Here is a 10000-nt window from a genome sequence, read left to right as displayed (position 1 = left end):
TAATGTTCGATCACGGAATCGTGGGGAATGGAGCGAGGCTGCGCGTCCTTTTTCCAGCCTACCGGGGCTTTCGGTGGACGCGACGGTCTATAACGACTTGATAGCGGGGATTTGGCTTTTTGTTGTTATTTGCCGTTATTTGTTTTTTTTTAACAAAGGCAAGACACTGAGCCCCCCCCCCCTCCAAAAAAAAAGACATAACATCTGTCCACGGCCGTCCGCTCTGGTTATGACTACCCCTGCCCGAGGAAAACGAAAGTAAAAAAAAGTCTGCGTGCTGACCGCATAGTTGCGATATTAGTTTTAAACTGTACTTAAACTTTGAACGTTAAATGCTTCAACATCAGCAGAAAAGCTTAATCCTTCCATAACAACATACTTATGAGTTTATGGTGCCTTGTGTTATTCTAAATCCTCCCGCTAGAGGGGGTCAGAGTCATACATTTGAGGGAGTGGAACCTTGTTCACTGCCTCTGGCTAAAATGAAGCGACCCTTTGTAGGCCGGAGACATTCATTCATTCATTCATTCATTCATTCATTCATTCATTCATTCATTCATTCATTCATTCATTCATACATTCACTTTGAAAATGCACCCTTCATTCTTACTTGACAGGTGAAAGCAATGTAATGGAAACCACATAAGGAACAAACTGAGACAGTGTTGAGTACTGTTACAACAGTAATCATTTATTAAATGCACTTTATGACCAGCATAAGCATTTAACAGGTACTGCAGCTTTCTTCATGATTAACATAAAATACCTGCTTAAGCGTTCAGCGTTCAGCGTTCAGCTCAAAAGCTTTCTTTGATTATAATAACTCAAATTGAAGTACCGTATTATCAGTATAAAATACCTGCTCAAAAATATCGCTCAAAAGCTGTCTTTCATTATACAACAAAGAGAATACATACACTTTTAATTTGAATGACTCATCATTATCTAAGATAGGACGAAGAAGGATTGTTCTGTTCCATTTATTAACAGGAGTTCGGAATGACTCCCAGTACAATGCAGGTTTGGCACTTCAGTGTTAATATAGAGATTTGTGACATCATCACTGCCTGTCTAATCCTACCTCATCTCATTCTAGATCCTTCTGAGGAAGCCACAGACAGTGACAGTCTATATGTGTGCCTCGACACTCTAAAATTGCTTCCTTTCCTTTGTCTCCTTTCCTTCAGGACTTCCATCTGCCATGTCCTGCAAGACTGTGAAGGAAAGGCGGCAAGGAAAGGACCTGAGGGTAGGACATGAGGAAAGGAGGCACCTTAACACTATTGAGACACAGCCAGTGTCTTTGGTCCCAGAGTATAGATTTCATCAAGTAAAGACAGTCTAAGCAGAGAGAGAGAGAGAGAGAGAGAGAGAGAGAGAGAAAAGCGTCAAAGAGCAGAAATGGCTTCAAATCCCGGCTGGCTGGGCTGGTTTGGACATCTGGGTCACACTATCTTTAGATCCTTCATGGCAGACTCCAGACTCTGAAACCAAGGAATTATTATTATTTATTTTAAAAAAAACCTCAAGATCCCCTATCTGACATCAAACATCTTGGTTCTTTTCACGTCTCACTACATAGTAGCTAGTCCCATTATGAGGATATTGTTGTGTAGTGCGTAACCCTGTGTGTGTGTGTGTGTGTGTGTGTGTGTGTGTGTGTGTGTTCACACCTTCACGTCCCAGATGGCCATTCCTCCGTCCATCCCTGTGGTACAGAATTTGGCACACTTGCTGCGCCCCCCCTCCAGCAGAGAGATTTGGCTGAAACAAAGACAGACAGTTAACCAGGGTAATGGGTCGCCACACACTCACACCTCTTTTTCACTCACACACACACACACAGAAACTCACACTCACACACACACACTCGCACTCACGCACACACTCACACACACACACACACACACACACACCTCCCTCTCTACCTGATGCTGTTCTTGTGCAGCGTCTCCAGGACCTGTTCAGTGCTCTTCGTGGCAGAAGCTCGGCGGTCCAAGTTCTGGAAGCGTTCCCGGGCACTGACCCCTTTCTGGACCGCCTGCTTGGGAACGTCCAGCTTCCCACCGAACGTCACCGAACTCTTCCCGGCATCGTACACAAATAGCACAGGGTAGCAGTCATGACCCTACACACACACACACACACACACACAAACACACAAACACACAAACACACAATACTGTCAGTGATGAGGACACAGGAATGTGAGAGAGAGAGAGAGAGAGAGTGAGTGTGTGTGTGTGTGTGTGTGTGTGTGTACTCACAGCGGCCACCAGGCTGTTCTCAGTGATAAAGGTGAGACACAGCAGAGGGAGGGTCTCTGAGCACAGACTGCTGATCCTAGAAAAGATAGAGAGAGAGACTGGGGGGGTCAGAACACACACACACACACGACACACACACACACACACACACACACACTCTCTCTCTCTCTCTTACGTGCTGGTCTTGCCGCCCTCGGCGATAGCCACAGTGGAGTCGTGAGAGGTCCAGGCCAGTCTGTTGCCGCTGTGAGAGAAGCAGACACTGTGGACCCAGCCCCCTCCTGCCCCAGCTCCAGCCCCGTCCCCGGCCCCCGCAGAGGTCCCCGACTCAAACATCACCTCCCCGAACGGCATCTTGCTGCCCCACACCGTGGGCCCAGGCTTCTCCTCCACCTCCTTGATGTAGGCCGAGAACACCCTGAGGGGAGGAGGGGGAGGGAGAGAGAGAGAGAGAGAGAGTGAGAGAGAGAGAGAGATGTGGCAGAAAAAGAGATGGGGGAGAAAAAGAGAGATGGGGAGAATTAGAGGGATACGGAAGAGAGGGAGAGAGATGTGGGAGAAAAAGAGAGATGGGGAGAATTAGAGGGATACGGAAGAGAGAGAGAGAGATGTGGGAGAAAAAGAGAGATGGGGAGAAATAGAGGGATACGGAAGAGAGAGAGAGAGATGTGGGAGAAAAAGAGAGATGGGGAGAAATAGAGGGATAGGGAAGAGAGAGAGGGATGGGGGAGAGATTGCTGTCAGTGAGCTCGTTCTGAAAATAGACAGATACTTTGAGGTCTGCCTTGACTTCTGAACGTACAACGTTATTGTTCCACAATTCAACTGTGTTGACATTCTACACACATGCTGAAGCAACTTCCCACTTTCTCACACACACACACACACACACACGCACACACACACACACACTACCTGCATTTGAAGTCACATGATCCAGCCGCCAGCAGCACGTTGTTGGGGTGCCAGTCCAGACTGAGGATGGTGGAGCGGATCGGCTTCTTGATGTGTTTACACACCCACCTGGAAAAAAAACACGGTCGAGATGCGGTCAATATACGGTTGAGATAGGGTTGAAACAACACCTGAGGTTCAGATGTGACTTTAATGTTATCAAATACGGCTACATATATGTTTAAAACACGGTTGAGGTCACGGTTGAGGTCACGGTTGAGGTCATGGTTGAGGTCACGGTCAGGTTACGGTCAGGTCACGGTCGTACTCACCAGTCGTTCTCCTGCTCAAAGTAGCAGATGGAGATGAGGCGGGAGCCGCTGCCGACCGCAAACTTGTTCTCCTTGGGCGACCACTTGACGCAGCGCGCCGCGCGGTTGATCCTGAGGATGACCAAGGTGGGCTTCCAGGTGTCGCCCTTCAGGGACCACACGTAGGCGTTACGGTCAGTGCCACAGGTCACGATGCGGTTACTGTCTTGGGCCCAGTCAATGCCTGGGGGGTGGAGGTGGGGGGAGGGGGGGAAGGGGGGGGGGGGGGGGTGAGAGAGAGAAAGTTGGGAGAGTCAGGCAGCTGTAGACATTGTGAGATACTAACCGGTATGTGTGGCCGATAGGTAAAGACTGTGTGTGTGTGTGTGTGTGTGTGTGTGTGTGTGTGTGTGTGCTCTCACCTGTCACCTGTCCATTGTGTTCCTTCAGCTCGTGGATTTTGGTCCACTTGGCTCCATCCATCTTATAGATGTGGACGTCATGGTTGTTGGGACACAGAGCGATCTCTAGGAGAGGGACACACACACACAGGCTAGTACATCACTTCTGTTGACTCTACAGAGGGTGGGTGTGTGTGTGTGTGTGTGTGTGTGTGTGTGTGTGTGTGTGTGTGTGTGTATGAGGAACTGTTTGCTACTGTAGCGTGAGAAGCAAGGACGCATTCCTTTGACATAATCTATTTTCAGATACTATGTGTGTGTGTGTGTGTGTGAGATAGAGGGTAGAGGGAGGGAGAGAGAGAATGTGGTGTGTTAGGCCTACAGGCAGACATGGGGTCCTCTCTTCTGGATGAGAGGTCCTATGTTCCATGTCCATACAAAGATTTTGTCAGTTCTGCAACCTTGAATCCCCCTGTCAGCACATGAGTCAGAGTGTGTGTGTGTGTGTGTGCGCTGCAGCCCTTGCATCCGCTTTGAGCAGAAACTAAGGCGACTCAGGTCGAAACACCCAAATACGGTGTTCATTTCCTGAGGTTGGTGAAACACAAAGGCTTCTTAGAGAAGCCCAGAGCTCCGCCCCTCACCACAACAGGAAACAGGAAATACCTCCAGCCACCTGGCAGCCAATCACTGACTGATGTCTGTCTCACTACAAACAGTGTAAAGCCTTTAGCTTTAACTCACTCATCTTCAGTCATTTCCTAGCCTGGTAGCCATATCTGTCTATTAGCTAAATTTAGCCCATTTTTAGGCAATAGTGCATGACTGTAAGTTTCCACTGAATGATGTTACAGGCTCCGAAGTACATTCATATAAGGACATGACTCCATTGACCAATCAGAGGTAAGAGTCACACTCACGGCTTCGGTCCTTGTTCCAGGAGTGGCAGCTGATTGGCTCGAGCAGAAAGCTGTGGTAAGTCATGGCCAATCAGGACTTGGTAGACAACTAGGAAGTGAGATGAGACAAGGCAAATGGGTTGAGCCTCTTTGGAACTGTGGCTGAGGCTACAGACAGGGTGGAGACAGTTACTTCTACATCCTCAAAGTGAGAACGCAGAAGTTGAGCGAGAGACATGCAGAACCCGGAAGAACGGGGTAGCAGAGGAACAAGACGATTGTACCAGCATCTTTACAGTAGAACACAAATGTCTCTGTTGCTTAGAGAAACACCATGGGATAGAAAGAGGGAGAGAGACAGACAGATGGATAGAAAGACAAACAGAGACAGACAGACGGACAGACAAACAGAAAAACAGACAGACAAACGGGGCTCTCTGAACTTTGGTCATGTTAATAAAAGCCAGACCAGTGTGGAATGCTCTTTTGGCATGAAAGGAATGATGCAGGTCAGGAGGAACATACACACATACACACACACACACACACACACACACACACACACACACAGAGAGACACAAGATAAACAATACAACCTCAACACACAAACATCCTTGCAGGGAAGTACACACCCAGGAAGCACAACACACCTACCACCAGTTACTGTTGAAGGATAACCTCAATGTTTCACATCTGTTCTACACATTACACTTGTGTTCAGGACACAGACTAGTTCTTGAGCTATGCAGAATGACCTACACTGTCTACAGTGTGTGTGTGTGTGTGTGTGTGTGGGTGGAAGAGCCTGTTGCAGACCTGTTTCCTTTTTTGAAAACTTCTAAACCGTCTTATCTTTGGTGTGTGTGTGTGTGTGTTTGTGTCTGTTGTAAAGTGGATCTGGAACAGCCTTTTTCTTTCTTCTTTTTTTTTTTAAGTGTTACTGTGTTTTGTAGTTGCAAACAGACATGTCTGCACATGTCCAGTCAGCTGATAAAGTTTCTCTACTTACCCTGAGGGCTGGAGGAGAAGAGGTGGACGGAGAGAGAGAGAGATGGAGGGAACGGTTGGAGGTAGAGAGAGAGAGAGAGAGAGAGAGGGATCAGGTAGCAGATCAAACAGAAAACACACCGTACTGCCCGCGGACTCTGGCCAGTCAACGCGTACGCGAACAACAGAGTGAGCTCAGAGAGAGAGAGAGAGAGAGAGAGAACACTCACTTCTGCCGAAAAAAGGGGGAGGAGAGAAGGAGGGAGGGGAGCAGAGGGAGGCAGAAAAAACTTGCTTCCGCAAAATGAGGAAGAGAGGGAGGGGATAGGGGGAGGGAAAAATACTTACTTCTGCAAAAAATAAAGAGGGGGAGGAGGGAGGGGTAGAGAGGGGGAGGTACTTTTAAAGACTTTCCGCAAAATGAGTTAGTGAGTGGAAAAGGGGAGGGATAAGCTAAAACTTATTAAAAAAGGGGGGGGAGGGAGGGTGAGGTAGACAGATGAAAGTCTATGAAGAGAGGGAGGGGAGAGAAAAATAGTCCAAAAAGACTGAGAAAGGATGGGCGAGACTGGAGATGAAGACAGAAGATGGGGAAGGAGAGTACAGACATCGAAGAGGGGAAGGAGAGGAGAGAAAGAACAGGGAATCTCCTTCTTTCCAGCCCTCTCTTTCATCTTTTCTGCCAAAGGCATGTAATCATTTCCTGATGTGGATGGATTCCAGACTCTTCCAGGCCCTTCTGGACAGACATGCACACACACGCACACGCACACACACCTCACAAGATCTCAGTCCCCTCCCCCACCCACATCTACAACTTCAAACGTTCGAGCAATCCAGTTTCAGATAAAAGATGACTAACGGGACCTACCCACGATGACATGCACTGGGCTCAACTGAAGGTACGCCAACTCTGGGCGTATCTAACATTCCCTCAAATCTCCCTAGCCCATCACGCCCCTTAGGGAACAGCTCGTTAGGAAACGCATCCCCGTCTTCCGTTGGAAAACAACGGCTCGCCCGGTGCAATGCTGTTCTTGAGCGTATCGTGTGAACGGCGCTTAGGGATGTTAGGAGAGGAAATGGCCCTCGGGAATCAAGACACCAAGCGATCAGTGTTTTCTCTACTCTTCTCTCACCTTTCTATATTCTTGAACAATCAAACTGGTGGTTATCAAAGTCACTTGATCTACACTACGAGAGAGAGAGAGAGAGAGAGAGAGAGAGAGAGATGACAACTCAGTCAACAGTGTAGTGTAAATGCATTTATTTATTTTCATCTCTAGCTGATCATTTACATAAAAATCCTCCATCTTTATTTAGTGTTGTACTGTTGCCTTCCGTTGGCCAACCATAGCGCCTTGCTGGGTTAGCGGCCAGCTTTGGTACAGAGGAGAGAGACACACACACCACAGGCGGTTAGAGAACATAAAAACACACACGTACACGCGTGTCCTGGTCACGGACCGACGTTACTTCAGAGGACCCTTAACCTTTGACCTCTTATCCTTCATTTTAAAACAAACAGAAACAATTAACAGTGATGTCACACATGATGTCAGCTCAGAGAAGGTGTGGGTGTGGGTGGGTGTGTGTGTGTGTGTGTGGTGTGTAAACTGTGTGTGTGTGTGTGTGTGTGTGTGTCACATCAGGTCAGTGCTTTAGTGGACACTCTTAAGCGTGGTCAGACTGCAACGCGTGTTACTGGCCGCATCGGAGGGAAGAGGGTGGGTGGGTGGGTGGTTGAGGCGGAGAGGGGGAGGCTGGGCGTGGGGAGGGGGGAGGGGAGGCGGCAGCAGCGGTCGTCCCTTCACATGATGCGCAGGCCCTGGATGGAAGCCTCTAGACTCTGAGGAGGCAAAACCAAAAAAGACTCAAGGTAAGACTCCATTCCCAAATACAGACAATACGCCAATTTAGCCCTCTGGATAAACCAGTTACATATGACTCGGATTTTGGGAAAACTATCCGTTACTGTGCTGTAACAGTTTCCCCTCAGCAACATTATGGTAATGTACCACTTCTGTATAGACCAGTGAAAAAACGCCTTTACAAGACTGTGTTACATCACTGAATTCAAGTTCAGTGACGCCATGGTCTCCAAGGACATGATGGGGAACATAAAGTGGGGAGAGCAGAACAAAAGAAACAGAAGAGTATTTAAAAAAAAACTGGTGGAAGGGGTGTTATACCTTAAAGTCCCAGATGGTCATGGCTCCATCTATACCGGTGGTGCAGAACTTGCGACAGTCTTTCTTGTCTCCTTCATATATAGACACTTGGCTGTGGACACACAACAATACAGGGGAGGTTAGGTGTGTGTGATGTTCATGATGATGATCTGTCTGTGTGTGTGTGTGTGGCAAAAATCTGTGTCTTGCGTGAGACTGTTCTGGTGTGTGTATGTGCGTGTGTGTCTTCGGTGATGCTGTTCTGGTGTGTGTGTGTGTGTCTTCGGTGATGCTGTTCTGGTGTATGTGTGTCTAAGGTGATGCTGTTCTGGTGTGTGTATGTGTCTTACATGATGCTGTTCTGGTGTGTGTATGTGTCTTACATGATGCTGTTCTGGTGTGTGTGTGTATGTGTCTTATGTGATGCTGTTCTGGTGTGTGTGTGTGTGTGTGCGTGCGTGTCATACATGATGCTATTCTGGTGTGTGTGTGTCTTACATGATGCTGTTCTGGTGTGTGTGTGTTTGGGTGTGTGTGTGTGTCTTACATGATCCTATTCTGGTGTGTGTGTGTGTGTGTGTGTCTTACGTGATGCTGTTCTGGTGTGTGTGTGTGTGTGTGTGTGTGTGTGTGTGTGTGTCTTACATGATCCTATACTGGTGTGTGTGTATGTGTCTTACGTGATGCTGTTCTGGTGTATGTGTGTCTTACGTGATGCTGTTCTGGTGTGTGTGTGTTTGTGTGTGTGTGTGTATGTCATACATGATGCTATTCTGGTGTGTGTGTGTCTTACATGATGCTGTTCTGGTGTGTGTGTGTGTGTGTCTTACATGATGCTATTCTGGTGTGTGTGTCTGTGTGTCTTACATGATCCTATTCTGGTGTGTGTGTATGTGTGTGTGTCTTACGTGATGCTGTTCTGGTGTGTGTGTGTGTGTGTGTGTGTGTCTTACATTATCCTATTCTGGTGTGTGTGTATGTGTCTTACGTGATGCTGTTCTGGTGTGTGTGTGTGTGTGTGTGTGTCTTACGTGATGCAATTCTGGTGTGTCTGTGTCTTACATGATGCTTTTCTGGTGTGTGTGTGTTTGTGTGTGTGTCTTACATGATGCTATTCTGGTGTGTGTGTGTGTGTCTTACATGATCCTATTCTGGTGTGTGTGTATGTGTGTGTGTCTTACGTGATGCTGTTCTGGTGTGTGTGTGTCTTACGTGAGGCTATTCTGGTGTGTGTGTGTGTGCGCATGTCTTACATGATCCTATTCTGGTGTGTGTGTATGTGTGTGTGTCTTACGTGACGCAATTCTGGTGTGTGTGTGTGTGTCTCTTACGTGATGCTGTTCTGGTGTGTGTGTGTGTGTGTCTTACGTGATGCTGTTCTGGTGTGTGTGTGTGTGTGTGTCTTACGTGATGCTGTTCTGGTGTATGTGTGTCTTACGTGATGCTGTTCTGGTGTGTGTGAGTGTGTTTGTGTGTGTCTTACGTGATGCAATTCTGGTGTGTGTGTTTGTGTGTCTTACGTGATGCTGTTCTGGTGTATGTGTGTCTTACGTGATGCTGTTCTGGTGTGTGTGTGTGTCTTACGTGATGCTATTCTGGTGTGTGTGTATGTGTGTGTGTGTCTTCGTGATGCTGTTCTGGTGTGTTTGTGTGTGTGTGTCTTACGTGATGCTATTCTGGTGTGTGTGTGTGTGTGTGTGTGTGTGTCTTACGTGATGCTGTTCTGGTGTGTGTGTGTGTGTGTGTGTGTGTGTGTCTTACGTGATGCTGTTCTGGTGTGTGTGTGTGTGCGTGTCTTACGTGATGCTGTTCTGGTGTGTGTGTGTGTGTGTGTCTTACGTGACGCTATTCTGGTGTATGTGTGTCTTACATGATGCTATTCTGGTGTGTATGTGTGTGTGTGTGTGTGTGTGTGTCTTACGTGATGCTGTTCTGGTGTGTGTGTGTGTGTGTGTGTGTCTTACGTGATGCTGTTCTGGTGTGTGTGTGTGTGTGTGTGTGTGTGTGTGTCTTACGTGATGCTGTTCTGGTGTGTGTGTGTGTGTGTGTGTGTGTGTGTCTTACGTGATG

At 47.7% G+C, this 10000-nt stretch overlaps 2 protein-coding genes across 4 annotated transcripts in view; both read right to left on the bottom strand.

Moving 5' to 3' along the window:
• Positions 1 to 670: 670 nt before the first annotated feature.
• arpc1b (actin related protein 2/3 complex, subunit 1B) lies at positions 671 to 5936 on the bottom strand. Of its 2 annotated transcripts, none has more exons than XM_083693701.1 (10): positions 5782 to 5936; positions 4794 to 4881; positions 3895 to 3999; positions 3494 to 3716; positions 3183 to 3290; positions 2443 to 2685; positions 2268 to 2343; positions 1929 to 2128; positions 1674 to 1764; positions 671 to 1484 (listed from the first exon to the last, which is right to left on the bottom strand). In XM_083693701.1, the coding sequence occupies exons 2-10, from the start codon at positions 4855 to 4857 to the stop codon at positions 1446 to 1448; spliced, it is 1149 nt and encodes a 382-aa protein (XP_083549827.1). In that variant the 5' UTR covers positions 4858 to 4881; positions 5782 to 5936; the 3' UTR covers positions 671 to 1445. The 2 variants fall into 2 exon arrangements, with proteins under 2 accessions (XP_083549827.1, XP_083549828.1); XM_083693702.1 differs by having other exon boundaries at positions 5901 to 5923.
• A 1075-nt stretch (positions 5937 to 7011) lies between these two features.
• Positions 7012 to 10000, bottom strand: part of arpc1a (actin related protein 2/3 complex, subunit 1A) — a 6818-nt gene continuing 3829 nt past the window's right edge. For both annotated transcript variants that reach the window (XM_083693704.1, XM_083693705.1), the window contains exons 9-10: positions 7952 to 8042; positions 7012 to 7608 (exon numbers count right to left, since the gene is read on the bottom strand). In XM_083693704.1, the coding sequence (XP_083549830.1) occupies positions 7570 to 7608; positions 7952 to 8042 (130 nt within the window). In that variant the 3' untranslated portion in view covers positions 7012 to 7569. The remainder of the gene's footprint in view (positions 7609 to 7951; positions 8043 to 10000) is intronic.

Source organism: Argentina silus (assembly GCF_951799395.1).
Source record: "Argentina silus genome assembly, chromosome: 22".
Taxonomy (NCBI): domain Eukaryota; kingdom Metazoa; phylum Chordata; class Actinopteri; order Argentiniformes; family Argentinidae; genus Argentina; species Argentina silus.
The sequence above is the reverse complement of the archived record's forward strand: the minus strand, read 5'-3'. Positions and strand labels throughout refer to the sequence as shown.

Excerpts from the sequence above, each read along its gene's own strand:
- arpc1b (XM_083693701.1), bottom strand. The coding sequence starts at position 4,857 with ATGACTTACCACAGCTTTCTGCTCGAGCCAATCAGCTGCCACTCCTGG. Across the intron at positions 2,344-2,442 it reads GAGGGCGGCAAGACCAGCAC|GATCAGCAGTCTGTGCTCAG; the intron begins GTAAGAGAGAGA and ends TATCTTTTCTAG. Across the intron at positions 1,485-1,673 it reads TGGCCATCTGGGACGTGAAG|AGTCTGGAGTCTGCCATGAA; the intron begins GTGTGAACACAC and ends CCTTGGTTTCAG.